The sequence below is a fragment of the Solenopsis invicta genome, chromosome 4 (genome assembly GCF_016802725.1).
Source record: "Solenopsis invicta isolate M01_SB chromosome 4, UNIL_Sinv_3.0, whole genome shotgun sequence".
NCBI lineage: Eukaryota > Metazoa > Arthropoda > Insecta > Hymenoptera > Formicidae > Solenopsis > Solenopsis invicta.
The window spans coordinates 16955071-16974276 of NC_052667.1; the positions used below are offsets into that span (position 1 = coordinate 16955071).

General features: G+C 33.1%; 1 protein-coding gene across 7 annotated transcripts in view; it reads left to right on the top strand.

Annotated features, from left to right (window-relative positions):
• LOC105198180 (2-aminoethanethiol dioxygenase) overlaps window positions 1-6939 on the top strand; it is an 84991-nt gene extending 78052 nt beyond the window's left edge. For 6 of the 7 annotated variants that reach the window (XM_039447853.1, XM_039447856.1, XM_039447854.1 and 3 more), the window contains one exon: window positions 6049-6453. In XM_039447853.1, the coding sequence (XP_039303787.1) occupies window positions 6049-6453 (405 nt within the window). Of the gene's footprint in view, window positions 1-6048 lie in introns of all 7 variants that reach the window. The other variant, XM_026140496.2, reaches the window with a different exon arrangement.
• Window positions 6940-19206: the final 12267 nt, after the last annotated feature.

Genomic DNA, 19206 nt, shown 5'->3' on the forward strand with positions numbered 1-19206 from the left:
GCGGCGAGCGGTAGTGGGGGGACAGTGGGCGTCGCTTCAAGAATCGGCTCGAAATGAACAACTAACTCCGAGCACTGCAAATCATGCTAATGGTCGGTAATGATGAATTCTGTTGGTCAGGTGAGGCCACTTAAGCTCTGAATTTTTAAAAATATGTTTATTCTTTTTTGCAATTTCAAGTTATAATGCTAATATTGAAAGAATTCTTAATATGATGAATGTCCAGTGGACTGACGAAAGAAATAGATTGACTATTGAGTCTATACAAAATTTGTTATTGATACAGTACAATTTTAAACAATTTGATTGCTTACAATTTTATAATTATTTTATAGAGAATAAAAAAAAACTATTAATGGAAGTTTGAAATCAAACAAAATATAAGTAAAATTTTATATTTATATTGTAGTATTTTGTTAAAGTTTTAATTACTGATCTCATGTATAATATTTAATAGATTTCATAGTTTAATGTTCTACGTTAATAAGTATATCCTATAAATACTGATATATCTGTTTATTTAATTACTCTTCTTGTGTAAAATGTTTGATATTTTAGTTTAACATTTTATCTTAATAAGTTTATTACGATATTGATTAATCTGTTCATTTAATTAAAATGTTATACTTATTAAAGTATATTAATAAAAGTTATATTCTAAAATTTTTTTATTTGATTGTACTTATATTTTTTATTTAATTGTACTTATATTTTTTATTTAATTATACTTATATTTTACGCATATAAAAGATTATACCTTCTCCTCCTGAATGTTGAATAATTTTTTAAAAATGTATTTTTGTACTCTTTTGTACTCTTTTTGTGGTTCAGAAATGGTTTTATACTTTTTCTATATGGTTCAGACCTGGTAACCCTATTCCAGATGCTATTCCGCAATTGTGAAAATGAGTAAAAAAAGACTAATTAAATATATGTGTGTGTATGTGCGTGCGTGCGCGCGCGTGCGTGTACATGTTTATGTAAATAATATTCTTTAATTATATGTTTCATCTTTTTGATAACATATTGACCTGATTTATCAGTTGTAGATGTATTAACACAAAGTGTTCACAGATCATCACTAGGAATCAGTTCGCAGAAATTGCAGAGGTTAAGCAACGTTCAATGCGGTTATGACTTGAATGGGTGATTGCTTGGAAATTTTTGAAAGAAAATTCCTGAATGAGAAGTTTTTTTATTGTGAACAACGTTTTTTAAATGTTACAAATATATGTTGTTTTTGGAAAATATTATGAAGATTCTGTATGATATTATAGATATTATAGGTATTATATACTGTATGCTATTATTCGAGAACATCAGGATGTTCTCAGCATATACGTCAAATTACAGTAAGATGCCAATAGGAACTTGCACAATATGTACGTGGCACATTATAGTACATGTATCAAATGTTTTAAGTAATCTACTGTCATAATATTCTTGAAATATTCTCAAAATATTCTTGTTCCGTAGGGGAATTGTTTAAGTTTCAATATAAAATATTAATTATTAACAAAGTTATTTATTAATGAAATTAAAGTGGGTGTCATGTTACCCTTTTCTCCTCTACCATTAAGATGTCATCAACCAATCAGAGAGCCATATTAACATCTTAAAGCAATGTTGGAGTGACGTTGGAACTCATTTGACGTCGGTATTACAAATTTTTCTTTCATGAAAAGTCGAATGACTCGTAGTTGCGCGCTGGTCGAAGAGTAAGGGAAATAAGCTAACGCTCTTTGTTAATCGCATTCTTCTTTTTTTTTATGAGGCCATGGATTTCAGTCCTTGAAAGAACTAAGTGCCAATTTCTTATTTAGAGCAGATACCAGACCCTGGCCACTGTCTCTATATAAGTCGCACTTATCTGTCTTTGTTCTTCGACTTTAGCGCCATCTCTAATGCAATATCTCAACTACCATATTACATAATTACTGCTTTGCTACTATTCAAACTGCTTGCGCACGCCAATTTCTACATGAAATTCCCGAAGTGGAATTTCTTTTATACTAAAGCTTCTAGGTTCATTTTAAAAGTACAGTATTGTTCTTTGTTGTCATTTCCAAGGTGCTAACTGCTTATTTTATACGTCGAGTCTCCAATTTTTATGCGTAGCAAATATTGACTAACATAACTTGTAACGATCTGACTTCTGCGCACGGGCGGTGTTATTTCGGTGGACGAGGACGCGAGTAAGTCGCCGAGAGAACTAGACGGTTTTTTGAGGTTGACAAAATAACTCACAAGGGGAGGACCAGGTGAGAGACCCTGGGATTTTGATCCCAATTTTTTTAGTTATTCTGGAGACGAAAAAAAAGTTTACGTCTCCCGGCGTTTCATCGAATAGGCCTTAGTTTCGAAATAATAAATTTGTGAAAATTGGCCATACCACGGCGCGCCATATGAGCCTTTCCGGTAACTTTTCTCGCAACCAGTGCAGTCGGCTCCGTGCGTTAGGTGCTTGCTTCACAATCGTAAGATCCGGGGTCGCTCCCGGATGTGTGCAATATTTTTTTTTCTTTTTTTTTAAATAAATGTATTTATTTATCTTGATGATATTAATATAGTATGCAAATTTCTAAAATAGAAAATTTAATTTAATATCATTTTCTAAACTTCAATTTTAATTTAATTTGAAGGGAAATTGAATTCAAGTAACATTTAAAATAATAAATAGGTAATAATAATAATAATATATAAGTAAAACCTGCAATACTTAAATAATTAACTTTTGTAATAAAAGTATTTACATTCACATTCACAATCAGATGTTTGTTTATTATTCTTCTTTTACAATTAATTATTTTAAAAACTAGAATTTTAAAATACTGTTAATATTATTTCCAATTAAATTTTAAATTAAACAATTTGAAAATTTAGATACGTTGCCTTTATATGTTATCCATTTCAAATAACTTATATATTATTATTAGTATTATCTATTTATTATTTCAAATATTATTACTTGAATTCAAATTCCCTTTAAATTAAATTTAAATTGAAGTTTAGAAAATGGTATTAAATTAAATTTTCTATTTTAGAAATTTGCATACTATATCAATATTAAGATAAATACACTTATAAAAAAAATATATATTGCACACATCCGGGAGCGAACCCGGATCTTACGATTGTGAAGCAAGCACCTAACGGAGCCAACTGCACTGGTTGCGAGAAAAGTTACCGGGAAGACTCATATAGCGCGCCGCGGAATGGCCAATTTTCACAAATTTATTATTTCGAAACTAAGGCCTATTCGATGAAACGTCGGGAGACGTAAACTTTTTTTTCGTCTCCAGAATAACTAAAAAAATTGGGATCAAAATTCCAGGATCTCTCACCTGATCCTCTCCTTGTCAGTTTATTTAGCCCCGAAACGAAGATACAAGGTATTGTTCGCGGACGCGGCGCACGGACGGACAAATGAAGACACTCGGACGGACGTGACGTTAAACTTATCTCTATGCACCGACAGACGGAACGGAAAATTAGCGCGCGGACGGACGGAACGGAAAATATAACGCTCGGACGGATGGAAGCAGTAACTACGCGCGGACGGACGACTAATGGCGAGCTATATACACGTAGGTGATTCCGAGTCAAATTTCTCCAAACTTGGAATCTCTGTTTCAAGCCGGCTCGGCCTTGCCGAAGGCCGCGGCCATGGTCACGGGCGCGCGGGCCCGGTGACAATGATTTGCACGCGCGGTACAGCTGTACTTCCAAACGGCACGGTTGCGACGCGCAGCGGTTAATACCGCGGTGTTATTGCGGCGGTGGCAACGACTCACGCTAAGATCTCTTGGTGGAGGCGCGGAACTCCACACCCCAGATCGTGAGTCGGTGCCGATGGAGAGGAGACCGGATCCTGATTTTTCCGGTTCCCCGAGATCTCTCGGTTGAGCCCGTAGAATCGGAGGCGGATAGGATGCTCGTCGCCGAGATTTTTCAGCAGAACCCAAGACACTTGAGTTCGGTTTGGAGCGGAAGGAATACACTTCTTAACGGACGGACGGTTTGGGTAAGAAGAAGCCTCGAGTATCGAAGCGGCGGCGCTTATATAGCCGAATCTCGAGAGGAGGGGCGGTACGGGAGTACGGACGGTTTGGTAACGGAGAGGGAATCCCGCCACTCGAGATCGACAGCGGCCACCACTTTGGCCGCTTCTCGGGCGCGTGCGCGTGGAGGTGTTTTTGAAGGGCGGATCCCGATAGCGCACGGGACCGATAGCCCACCACCACTCACAACGACCGATGCCTAGAGTTTTTCCGTTGTTAGGGTTAGATAAGTTAAATTGATTGGTTGGTGGGTTATCGCACCGTTCGCTATCGGATCCCGTCCATTTTCGACGCGCGGATGCGTTTTCGCGCGCTACGCCGGTTTGAAAGCATTTATTCGGCGTCATGCGCCGGTTGTTCGGCTGTCCGGTGAGTGTTTGGCCGGACAACGTGGAGCGGTAGACGGTCCGAGGGGGACGCGGAAAGGCGGTTTGTTACACTATATTTTTTTACAACTATATTTTTTTTGCTTTTCATATCAAATTGTAGCCACCACCCTTTGTTATTGCTTGTACTTTTATTTTGTAAGAGGATTTTTTAATCCGTCTCTTCAATAAAAAGATTTGTCGATTCGCGTATACAGACGACTCCAGCATTGCCCTAAAAGCCTGAGTAAATAACTGACTCATTAGGAAGGGTTCCGATAACGCACATCCCGATAGCCCACCAACCAATTATCGCCTTTATGGGTTCCCGGTGCTGTGGGGACAGAAACGCGGGGTATGTGAGACTCGCCGACCTAGAAGTGGCCGGCATACTCACTAAAACCCAACTTTTTCCGGCGTCTGGGCTCGGATCATGGGATCGAACTAGCATGCATCGCGATTATCTTGACTTATCTAACCCAACCTACGGAAAATCTCTAGGCATCTGCCATTGTGAGTGGTTTGTGTGCTATCGGGATGTGCGCTATCGGGAACCGCCGGACTCATTATCTGAAGAAAATGTTTTATGACTTTTGTTTTCGTCTTTTGTAATGCACTGTCTTGTGTCACAAGTCTCAAGTTACGAATAGAATCTTGTTTTAGTTTAAGACTTGAGACAGGAAATAGTTATTGTGCGTTACTGAAGACAATGACTTCAGTTATAAAACTTGTTTTAAGATTATAAGTCAACCATTCTACTTAGGCTTTAAGACGTTTTTTAAGACGTTCTTAAAATAAGAATTGACTATGAATACCGACCATAGAGTAATTTTTCTCATTACCGCGTCGCCACGCGGTTAAATGGAGTTCTACAAGCGGGTTCACCGAACTAAGCATTTCATCGCAGACCAGGTAGTCAATTTTTATATATTTAAAATATTATTGATTATAAAAATTTTGCGTCCCTCCAAATTTTACGTCCTATGCTGTGCGTAATTGCGTACCGTATTGCAACGCCCCTGAGTACACTGGTAATTCGGGTACACGAGTAATACGGTACAATTCCCGTATCCGGATATGACTTGTATATTTTGTGTAGTGGTCGGGTATTTAGGTATACGGATATCTTATTACTGATTTAAATCAGCAACCCTAATGCTTTAACATATAAAAAAAATTTTTTACTTTCCGAAGATGAATCACTTTATTCCTTACATCGAAAACAATTAATGTATAAAATTTCAGATTGGTTTGTTAACAGGGAACATTCGGAAGTATATCCGATATTATATTATAATAATTAAAAACGCAGTTTACCGAAATTTTGTTATGTTTGATTTTGTCAAATATTAAAATATTAATATATACACGCAGAAAATGTCTAAAGCATGTAAATATTTAAACATTTATAATTAAAAAACATAGTTTTATTTTTAATTTAAAAACGTAGCGATTTTGTTATTCTTTATTTTCAGTTTATTTTATTATTTAAAATCTTAAATTTTCTTTCTTCTTTTGTCGACTACTTTGTATATTAATAATATGTACCAATATAATAATATAATATAATAATATACCAATAATGTGTACCAATATAATAATATACCAATCACGTAATATAGGTGATCAGTGGTATGGTAGAATTAAGCAGCTACAGTTTGAAGACAAAGAGTGATCACGTAATTAAAACAAAGGAAGAGATCGCGGCATTTAGGCATCAATCTATCCGTCTTCATAGTAATTCGTCTGCTTGTACTTTTACACCGACGGAGAAGAATCTTCATGAAATTCTGTGCGTGGAGGGTCCTGCAGCTTTCCTAGACATACTCAGTCCGCCGTACGACGTCGACGAGTTCGGCAAGGGAACAAGACCGTGCACGTTTTTCAAAACTGTCAAATCTAAGTTGTGTACAGAATCGACAGATATAATCGAGGAAGTTCAGTTGTCAGTTGTAGAAAATTTGCCAGATTTTTATTCTTCAAGTCTAGAGTACATAGGCCCTCCTTTAAAAAGTTACTGTAATTAAAATAATATTTTTCATTCCTTGATTTACAAATTTTGTAATGCATAATCGTATAATACAGATTTTCATATGATCTATTCTACTGTATTTAAATGTATTCAAGATTTAAGTTTTACAGATAATCAGTAGATACAATCAAATGTTCATATTATAAACTTGTGATGACTGTTTTGTAAATTTAGTCCCAATCTTTAGGTCGATTCTATAATTAATCATATGTCACTGTTGGATGTTGAGTATCTAGACATAACATTTAAACATAGTATATAGCAAATTTGGATGCTTGTATTATCCTGCAATGATACATATTAACTTATTATATATTTACCGAAAAAATGTAGTTTAATATTTTTACTAATAAAATACCTAACTGAATCAGAAATGATTGAGTGGAAATAAATAAAAATATAAATTAATGCCATAAAAGTCAACACTGGATATTCACGTGTAAAATGTTACAAAAATTACAAATAAACATTTTGATTCTCAGTTTTGGATCATCTTCAGTATAAATTATATTTAAAAAATTACGGTAGTAGCGATGTAAAAAAAACATAAATTGCGCAAGTCGTGACTATTTTATTACACCTTTGGTGATTGAGATGATTAGAGTTAGACATGAAACATGTTCAGAGAGTTAAAAAGTTCAGAACTTGAAGTCATGTTGTTGGGATTTTTCCCGTGCGGTGAGGTTGCGCAGCAAAGAACTTGTACAACGTTTCTGTTTCGTTACAAAAAATCAAGTATATTTTCAAACAAAAACGAGTCAGCAAAGTTTTACGCGTGCCGCGCTCGCTTTGGCTGTTTGGAACCGATACCCTCGCTATAACTGCTACAGCGCTTCTGGACTTGCTGTTTCTTCCTGTCGCTTTTGTCTCCCTCTGGATACCGAGACACGCGCTCCGTCGCGCCGCCCGGAAAACGCATTTGTTGCGCCACCGATTTTCTCGCGAGCGCTCTCTTATTTTAGACACTTTGCGTCAAGTTTGAATGCAGATTACTTTCTAACATATGTAGTACTTTTAAAAATGTCTCATAAAATAAAAAAATTTTGATTAGTTAAGCTAAAATAGTACAATACCCATACAGCACAGAGAGATTCTAGGAACATTGCAGAATGATTTCATTGAAACATTGTAATATTGCATTTTGATTGCGAAACATTGCTGCAACATTGTTGGAAGATTGCAGCAACATTAAGATGTCCGCTTTTTGAAACATCCCATTTTTCCAAAATATTCACATAAATATTATTACACCACATAATTCCAATGAACAAAACAATATTTGTGTAACATTTTAAAAAAACATTTTTCGCAAAAAAAAATCTTGCGAATCTTTTTCGGAAATTTCCAAGCGGTTACCCATCCAAGTCGCGACTCTGGTGAACGTTGCTTGACTTCCGTGATCGCTGCGAATTGATCCCTCATGATGACCTGTAAACACTTTATGCTGATATATGTATATAACTGGTAGATCAGATCAATATATGTTATCGTAAAAATGAAATATGTATAATTAAAGCACAATATTTATATAAACAAATATAAAATTATAGTTTTTTTTTTACTAATTTTGCAAATACAGAATAGCATCTGGAATAACTTTTCTGTTATTTGTTTAAATAAGATGCAAATAGAAAATATATATCAATATAAAACAATAATTAAATTAAATATAAAAAAATTTTTATTAAAAAAACAATTAAAAAATATTGTTTGCTCATTGGGCTGTAGATCAAGGTTTCTTTATATATGGACCTATTTCATCTATTATAAATATTTACGTTTTTTAACAATACTATGATGCACACAGCACCACTGGACCGCATGCCTTTTTCTAGACGTCTTAGAGTCAACATTTGAAGGATGTCTGCAAACGTCTATGCAAAGTCGATTTGCAGTCAACTTTGAAAGCCTGACCTGGATGAGTCGACTTACAGTCGATATATGGACAGTTGTATTCTTAGGGAATGTAGAGATTTAGCGGAAAATTTAGTAACGTCGCCCGACCTTAGTTTGCTAAATATGGATGAATAATTATAGATGAGTTAAATTAATATATTATTATACGAATATTATGCTTTGACTCTTTATTGCCACTACTTTATTAAAAAATTATGATAATGCAATGTTTCCGGAATATTACTGGCATATGCCATGCGATGTTGCAGGCATATTGTTAATTTATGTTTCTGCAACTAATGTCTCCGTAATATTGCATTGCAATCTGCAACATTGCAACGTTGCTGCAATGTTGCTGGAATTTTCTGTGCTGTATGGGACATGCGCGTTACATGTAATGTCCATGTTAGTTGTAATTTCCTACTCATAAGAAAAATAACAGTTACATAACAGTTGTATCATATTTGTTATACAGCCCTGCCAAAAATGTACGATAAAAAAAAGTAATCCGAATCGATCGGGATTTCTGCACCAAAAATATAGTATTAAAAGTGATTGAAAATAAGAACCCAATCGAAACCCAGATAAATTTATTAAAACAGAATACATTAATGTAAATGTAAAAAATGTTTAATTTACAAAAAATATTTCTTGTATCCTTTTCGTTAAAAAGGATTAAAAAAAGATTAAATTTGAATTAAACATTTCATTTATGTACAAAATTAAATAACAATACAAATTGTTATTTACACATAAAAATATAAAATTTTATGTGAACAGCGTTCCACACACACACACATCATGTTTGAAAAAAGTGAGAGCGAGTATTCGTCTCGAGGTTACAATAAGCAGCTCCTAAAAGTCTCACTGAAGTATGAGCTGGGGAGTCGGCCGCCGTGGTGCCTAGATATAACGCATGTGGCCGCACTCGATTCACGAGAAAATCTCCCACGGCGTAGCCACCTAGTGATGGCGCCAAAACTCACTTGTTAAATCCATTTCAATTCGAAATTACAGAATTTCATAAATTATAATTAAATCAAATTTTAATGCGATGTGACATGTTGAGACGTAACAATTCTTATGTACCATTTTTAAATAGAGATTTTGATGACAACAATATAAATCACGTTAACAAATTTGTAAAATTGTCCAAAAGCTATGTTTTTTTTTGGCAATTAATAATTCTTGACAACCGTCAAGAAAAAAATAGTTTCCGAACAATTTTACAAATTAGTAAAAATGATGTACAATGTTATTTTATCAAAATAGTTTTTTATTTAAAAAATAGCACGCAAGAATTTTTAGCGTTTCAGCATATTATTTCTCGCTACTAATATCAGGATTTTGAAACGTGGTCGCTGAGAGTATTTAGGAGTCTTAATGCAAATGAATTAAAATTTTTAAAAAATTTTATATTATGCATTACACTTAAATAATTCACGAAAGCGAAATTAAAATCAATTACGATTCGTATATAATTAAAACCGATTACTTTTTAATCCGCTCGTGGATTGAATCGATTAAAACAGATTAAAATCAATTAAAAAAGATTCCGTTTTAATCGATTTTAATCGCACATTTTTGGCAGGGAGGAGTCGTATTAATAATTCAGTTTTATAACAATTATATTATTAAAATAAAATGGTTGTTATGTAAACCTGATAAGCGGCAGTTATATGACTGTTATAAGTTATTGTGTTGTAATATCACCAATTCAATTTTACATAACTACAATATTGCTAGAATGTAAAAATTCGTTATATAACGTGACACACACAAGTTATATAACTATTATTTTTTGTGTTTGCTGGGAAAAGGCAAAAAAGTATCAAAATGACGTCAAAATATGATCAAATTTTAGTTCGTCACTATGACATCAAATTGCATAAATTTTTGATACCTTTTTGACGTCAAAATTATGTCATCGTGATATAATTTTCACGTTCTTTTGATTGTATACGAAAATATTGGCATAACGGAGACGTCAAAAAATTTATTTTATGTGTCATGTTTTGTTGTTTATGATATATCAGTTTATTATACATCTGTAGTGACAAATAACATTTTTATAAGAATACAATTACAGATAGGTTACAGAGATATAATGTAGGTTAGCATTTCTATTCAGTAATTTCTATGCAGTAATTTAATATGACTTCAACTTGCAATTTGATGTCATAGTGACGAACTAAAATTTGATCATATTTTGACGTCATTTTGACACCTTTTTGCCTTTTCTGTTTTTCTTGAGAAGTAGTATCAAAGCATAATAAAACATTAATGACGTAAAGAGCACGTTGCCAAAGTCAATGTTGCAATTAATTTTTATAAACAAATTGTTAAAAATGACTGTAGAGAAAAACTGATTGCACCAATCGATTCACCGTGAAAAATTACTAAAGAAACATATATGACGCTTTCTTAATTGTTATAGTTGTCATAACTATTATAAACAAATTAGTTGCATAATTGTTTTGACAAAAAGATAATGGCAAATTTCGTAAAGAGAGCATGATGTGCGTAATGTAACATTTTATCCTTGTTTAACTTTTGGTGATCAACAACCCAATCAGCACACAATATTTAAAAAATGTTTTTAAAAACATTTAAAAAACATTTTTAAAAACATTTATAAAAACATTAAAAATAATGGGTTAAGTACCCTTTTTCATTAAAAAAACGTTTATTTTAACGTTGAAAAAAATGTTTTTCAAATATTATAAAAACGTTTTTAAAACATTTAAAGAAAACGTTTATTAAACGTTAAAGAAATGTTCTTTTTAACAAAGCATAAATGAGCAAAACAATATTTAAAAAAAGCTTTTGCAATAAAAAAATTTTTTAAAAACGTTAAAATTAGTGGATTTTATAAGCCTTTTACATAAAACAATTTTTTTTTATATTAAGGTTTTTTCTTAAGAATTTTTTTCTCGGAAATTTTCACGCAGTCACCCATCCAAGTTGCGACTCCAGTAAACGTTGCTTGACTTTTCTGATCGCTGCGAACTGATCCTTTGTGATGATCTGTAAACACTTTGTGTTTAAGCATGTACATCACTGATAGATCAGCTCAATATGTTATCGAAAAGACGAAATATATATAATTCAAGTATATTATTTATTTAAATATATATAAGTTAATTTTTTACTGATTTTCAAAGATGTTATTGAAACATTTTTTAAACATTTTAAAATTAATAATAATTGAAAAATAAAGAGTTTAAATGTTAAATAAATAATAAACATAATTTTATAAAGATAAAAAATAAGTAAAAAATTAATATTAAATAAACATTAAATAAATATTAAATAAATATTTAAAAAATGTTTACTAAAATCATTTTTTCAATTAAATATTTCATGAAAAATAAATACTTAAACAATATTAAATAAATATTTAAAAATTGTTTATTTAAAAAAAAATATATATAATAAATATTAATTAATATTCAATAATTGTAAAATTAATGTTTTTGTAATTGTTTTAAATAAAAAATTAATGTGAAATAAATATTAAATTAATGTTTAATAAATGTTGAATTAATGTTTTAAAAAAATGTTTTTTTAAATAAAAAATTAATGTGAAATAAATATTAAATTAATGTTTAATAAATGATAAATTAATGTTTTTAAAAAATGTTTTTTTAAATAAAAAATGAATGTAAATATTAAATAAACGTTAAATAAATATTTTTTTAAATCATTTTAAATATTTAATTAATGTTAAATAAATGTTAAATAAACGTTTAACTAATATTAAATAAATATTTTCTCTAAATCATTATTTTAAATATTTAATTAATGTTAAATAAATATTTAATAAATGTTTTTGTTATAATAAATTGTACAATAAAAAATTAATATTAAATAAATATTAAAAGAACATTTAAAAAATATTGTGTGCAGGGGGTCGATCATGAAACTTTTTCCCTATAGCGGAAACGTGAAAAGTGAAAATCTTTACCATTGAAGTTAATGGAGAAATTTTTCACTTTTCACGTTTTCGCCTTAGGGAAAAAGTTTCATGATTGACCCCCTGATTGAGAAGGATTAGGTCATGCGCATTTGGCGCTTTACGGAACTCAACTAATGTTGCATTCTTGTGTGATAAATGCTGACATTTTCGTAATAGCAAATTTGCTTACTATCTGCCATCAATTTGTCAATCATACATACAGCGGCGGGTCCTGATAGCGCACATCCCGATAGCACACAAACCACTCACAATGGCAGATGCCTAGAGATTTTCCGTAGGTTAGGTTAGATAATTCAAGATGATTGGTTGGTGGACTATCGGGATGTGCGCTATCGGAACCCTCCCATACAACAGATCTGTCTGCCCAACTTCCAATCTGTCGTGTATTTTGACAAAGGAATAATACTGCATTCTTGCGTGAAAATTGCTAACATTTTTGCAATAGCAAATTTGTTTAATATTTGTTATAAATTTGTCATCAAAACTTTTAACAGATTTGCTTGCTTTTCAACGTCAATTTGTCATTTACTCTGCCAATAAAGTTGTAGTATATTTGGTACAAATTTGCTAACAGTACCGAAAATACCAATGTATGCGGACCATATGCGACCTCAGTGAAGTTAGCCGGGCAACTTCAACGTATCGAACTTTAATTAATTGCATTTGTTTGGTGGTCGTTTGGTGGTCTTTGGTAGTCTAGTCCGATCGTTTGGTGGTTAGTCGTTTTCCTGTAAAATAAAGAAGTAATTTTCGGTGTGAAGTTAGCCGGACAATTTTTATTTTTCAACCGATTTAACTCAAACAGGGCTCATTCAACGCGGAATCGTTTGGTGGTCACGAATATCGCGATGAAAACGTTTGGTGGTCAATCGTTTTCCAGGAAAATAGAAAAAACCGTACGCTCACGCCATGGGTTGCATGAAAACGTGACCTAAGCTGTGTAATTTGGTGGATGAATATTATTTTTCAATCGATTTAACTCAAACAGGGCTCATTCGACGCGGAATCGTTTGATGGTCAACTGTTTTGTTGAAAAATATATGTACACCCAAGGACTTTGATTCTGTCCATGGGGAAATTTTCCAAACTGAGAAGTCGCTATCTTTCTACATACTTACAGTTCATGATTAACGTAACGACCAATAAGCTCTAGTCGTTTCATTAATCATGAACTGCGAGTATGTAGAAAGTGGTGACTTCTCAGTTTGGAAAATTTCCCCATGGACAGAATCAAAGTCCTTGAGTGTACAAAACCCATATACCCACTTTTTTATTCATAAACGATTCGTTTCATAACGAACGATTTCAAAAATAGGTACCCAGGACGCGATGTGAATCAGCCAGTAAGTTATTGCTCCGGCCGTCACGGTATATTTCATCATCAACTCGTGTGCAAACGATTGACCACCAAACGTTTTCATCGCGATATTCGTGACCACCAAACGATTCCGCGTCGAATGAACCCTGTTTGAGTTAAATCGGTTGAAAAATAATATTTATCCACCAAATTACACAGCTTAGGTCACGTTTTCATGCAACCCATGACGTGAGCGTACGGTTTTTTCTATTTTCCGGGAAAACAATTGACCACCAAACGTTTTCATCGCGATATTCGTGATCACCAAACGATTCCGCGTCGAATGAGCCATATTTGAGTTAAATCGGTTGAAAAATAATATTTATCCACCAAATTACACAGCTTAGGTCACGTTTTCATGCAACCCATGGCGTGAGCGTACGGTTTTTTCTATTTTCCTGGAAAACGATTGACCACCAAACGTTTTCATCGCGATATTCGTGACCACCAAACGATTCCGCGTCGAATGAGCCCTGTTTGAGTTAAATCGGTTGAAAAATAAAAATTGTCCGGCTAACTTCACACCGAAAATTACTTCTTTATTTTACAGGAAAACGACTAACCACCAAACGATCGGACTAGACTACCAAAGACCACCAAACGACCACCAAACGAAATTAATTAAAGTTCGATACGTTGAAGTTGCCCGACTAACTTCACTGAGGTCCATATGCGGACCAAAATCTGTTACCAACCTTTGCAGTTGCAGAAATGGTTATAGGGGTATGTACATACACCCAAGGACTTTGATTCTGTCCATGGGGAAATTTTCCCAACTGAGAAGTCACCACTTTCTACGTGCTTGCAGTTCATGATTAATGAAACGACTAGATCTTATTGGTAGTTACATTAATCATGAACTGTAAATATGTAGAAAGATAGCGACTTTTCAATTTGGAAAATATTCCCATGGACAGAATCAAAGTCCTTGGGTGTACACCGACTTTCAATCTGTCCATGGGGAAATTTTCTAAACTGAAAAGTCGCTATCTTTCTATATACTTACAGTTTATGATTAACGTAACGACCAATAAGCTCTAGTCGTTTCATTAATCATGAACTGCGAGTATGTAGAAAGTGGTGACTTCTCAGTTTGAAAAATTTCCCCATGGACAGAATCAAAGTACTTGGGTGCGTGGTGGGAATAGACATGGTGTGCCAGCGTTTCGGAAGTCACGCCCCTTTTGTCATCGAGGTGGGCTGTGTTCCGTTTTTACTGGCAGTGCAGTAAATGTGACGTCATGACAGTACACTGTCACAACTGTTCCAATATTACTGCATTACTGCCAGCACTGCTATAGCATCGTATTTCGGAACAGCATAGTAGCCATATTGCACTGTAGCTACCTCACCTTGGAAGCTGCAGTAGTCACAGTGGCAATATGGCTACCATTCATGACGTCATTGATGTTACTAGATGCTGTCGCAGTGCGCTGCGTACCAATAACGGAACGGATTTTTCACCACTGCCAGTACTGGCAGTTATATCGGAACACAGCCCAAGTCGTTCGGCAAACAGGCTGGCAACTGCGAAAAACTAAATGTTTTATGATATGAGGTTACTACAACTGTTTTCATTGTATCTTTGTTACACCGTATGATATGTGCGTTGTATCCTTGTCTCTCCTTCGTTTTCCACTTCCTAATTTAGAGTTTGGAGTACGCGAAAAATCAAGGAGCTCGTAATTCACAATTTTTTATGTGAAATTTAATAAAAATGCGGTGTATTGTAAAATCGTGTGCAAATAATACAACAGATAATCTCTGAAAAGTAAGTTTCTTTCATTTACCGAAGAATGAAATTATGCGTGAGGGCTGGCTTCGAAATATCAGGGAGGTTGATATATTAATAAATATATATAATATTAATAAATATTTATTATAAATATTTTTTATAAATATTATAGAAATATTTTATACATACTTTATATATATGACGGAAAAAGATTATAAAAATCTTTATCAAAAATATTGTTAAAATATTTTCTAAAATATTGGTCGCGACTTGGATGGATGACCGCTTCGGAATTTCCGAAAAAAATTCCTAAGAATGGAATTTCTTTTGCGAAAATTGTTTTTTAAAATATAGAAATATTGTTTTACTCATTGTGATTATGTGGTGTAATATAATATTTATGCGGATATTTCGAACATTTTCAAAATAATTATTATAAATCATAAACATTTTTGAAACATTTATGATAAATATTTATAATCAGTCCAATCTACGGCCATAAAAACATTTATTAAATGTTTTGATAAATGTTTATAAAATATTAAAATAAATATTATAAATATTTAATAAATATTTTATAAACATTTTATGCTATCTGGGAAATCATTATTTGAGATTGACATATCATTTTGATAGAAATAATATGCGATGTGAATACACAAACGTTTGTTTGAGTATAAGACTGTTATATTAAAATGTATTATTAAAATGTATTGAATGTAGATATTATTAAAATGTATTATTAAAATGTATTATTAAAATGAATTAAAATGTATATAACATACAGATTTTGACATTTTCAGAAGTCTATTCTTGTACTGTATATAAAAGTTTTTTTTTCATATTAATAAAAGTCGTTTATTATTATTCTTTATTATATTGTTTTTCTTTTATTATTATGCATCCTTTATACATTTTATTTCATTATCTTAAATATTGCATTTGTTAAGTAAAATTGACTAGAAACAATCAATCATGGTCGGTACTAAATCAGGAGATTGTGAAATTAGCTCTTATAAATTGTAATAACATTACGATACTCTAATTAGGATAAAAAAAAGTTTATTTAAAGGTCTGTGTCCGCGATGCTACCGATGCTATCGATCCGAGTTCTCAGATCGAAAAGTGTGTAGCCAATCAATTTTTAGCTTTTACGGAAAAGCGGCAAGCTGATTGATTTATACAGTTCAGTTATAACAACTTTACGGAGTTAAACAAGGTTGGTTAATCTGTTTGCCGAACGAACAGAAAATAAGCGAGAGGGGAGAGAATTAGAGAGAGACGCTCGAAACGCTGGCACACCATGTCTATTCCCACCACGCTTGGTGTATGAGGTGTGTTCAAAAAGTAACGGGAATTTTTAAATTTTGCGGGTTTGGAGAGTCCGACAGTCAAATTTCTTTTTTCGTTTATGTTGGTATACATGCCCCTGAAGTATGCTGAAATGTTGAGCTGTATTCATTGTTTACTTTGTCTGTGGCAGCCGCTAAGGTTACACGTGTTTTTGTGAGCTCGGCGATTTTCGTTTCTGAAAAAAAATGGATCAAAGAATTTGTATCAAATTTTGCGTAAAAAATAACATAAAGTGTAACAAAGTTTGTGAAATATTAACAAAGGCCTATGGTAAGTCTGCTATGAGTAAAAGAAGAGTTTACGAGTGGTATAATCGTTTCCAAGATGGCCGTGAAGACGTTGATGATGACGAACGCCAAGGACGCCCCAGCACATCAAGAACCGATGAAAACGTCGAAAAAGTGAAAGAAATGGTTATGAACAATCGCCGAATCACAATCAGAGAAGTCGCTGATGATGTTGGCATATCAATTGGCTCATGCCATGACATTAAATGCCCGAATTTATGGAAAAACAATTCATGGCTTTTGTACCACGATAATGCACCTGCTCACACTTCATTGCTTGTTCGTGAATTTTTGGCCAAAAACAATACTGTAATGATGCCCCAGCCTCCATATTCGCCAGACATGGCTCCGTGTGACTTTTTCCTATTTCCAAAAATAAAGAGAACCTTAAAGGGCCGTCGTTTTACAAGCATAGATGACATTAAAAGTGCATCGCTGAAAGAGCTAAAGGCTATCCCAAAGATCGAGTTTGAGAAGTGTTTCGGGGATTGGAAGAAGCGCTGGCATAAGTGCATAATATCTAATGGTGACTATTATGAAGGCGACATTAATGTAGACGAATAAATAAATATTTTTTTCAAAAAACGAAAATTCCCGGTATTTTTTGAACACACCTCGTATGTACACCCATGGAATTTAATTCTCTCCATGGGGAAATTTTCTAAACTAAGAAGTCACCACTTTCTACATACTCGCAGTTCATGATTAATGTAACGACTAGAGCTTATTGGTCGTTACGTTAATCATGAACTGCAAGTATGTAGAAAGATAGGGACTTCTCAGTTTGGAAAATTTCCCCATGGACAGAATTAAAGTCCTTGGGTGTACAGTGCGTTGCATTGATGCCTTGGGTACCGATTTTAAGAACCACGTTTCTTTCTTAGTTATTTTTACGTTTATGACCAAATACTGCCGTCAACGATCACCGCAGCATTCAATCATGAACATAAAATAATCAAGAAAAAGACGTGGTCCCTAAAATTGGTACCCCAGGCATCAATGCAACGCACTGTACATACCTTATATATTAATATTATAACCTCAACAGTAGACTCAAGAATTTCGAATCAATTAATGTAATATGATTAATTATTGAAACTTTATCAGTTTAAATTAATTGTAAACAATAAAAGTAATTGATAATCGAAAAATTTTATTTATTTAATGGAAAATAAGATACAGTTAAATCTCTCAAAAAATTCTACAATGCGGGATCATATAAATTAAAAATAATAAAGGATAAAATCCTTACAAAATATGATTGAAAATACGTCAAAAATCTGTGTTGCATAGCTTTTCTACCATGTATAATATGTGCGCAACAACGATGTAACGATACCGAATTCTCGTTATAAAGTTAGAGAATATTATAGACCTACAGTAGCGGGATTCTGTAACTCCTTAGCGACAATTCGGTATCGTTACAGCGTCGTTGCGCAAACATTATACATGGTAGAAAAGCTGGGCAACGACACGTAACGATATCCCTAGCTGTCGTTAAGAGTTACAGAATACGCGTATCAAGTGTTCGGTGTAAACTAGGCCTAAGTCCTAGTTTACACCGAGCACTTTATACGCTCACTAATTCGTAACTTTCTATTAATTTATCTTACTTTCGACAATGCGTGTATACATAATACATATATTTAATTATCTCGATGTATATTGTACTAACTTAGTATACTTTTCTTTAAATTTATATTGCCGACATTGACCTAGTTTACACCGAACACTTGATACGCATACTAACAAGTAACTTTCTATTAAATTGTCTTAATTTTGACAATACGTGTAAATGTATACGTGATATCTATATTTAATTAATTATCTTGATTCATATTGTACCAACTTAATATACCATTCATTAAATTTATTACCGAAATTAAGATAATTGAATAGAAAGTTACTAAATATTACGCGTATCAAGTATTTGGTGTAAACAAAAGGCTTGTTTTCTATTCCTGCACTAGACTGCACTGGAACGTTCCTTCTTGCTTTCGCTAACTTTGAAACATCTATCTATTTCATTTTAAGTGTACACTTATTTAGAGAGTTCAGGAACAGAAAACAAACGGAAAGCCATTAAGATAATTTAATAGAAAATTACTAGTTAGGGCCACTTTCACCAACGCCGATTAACT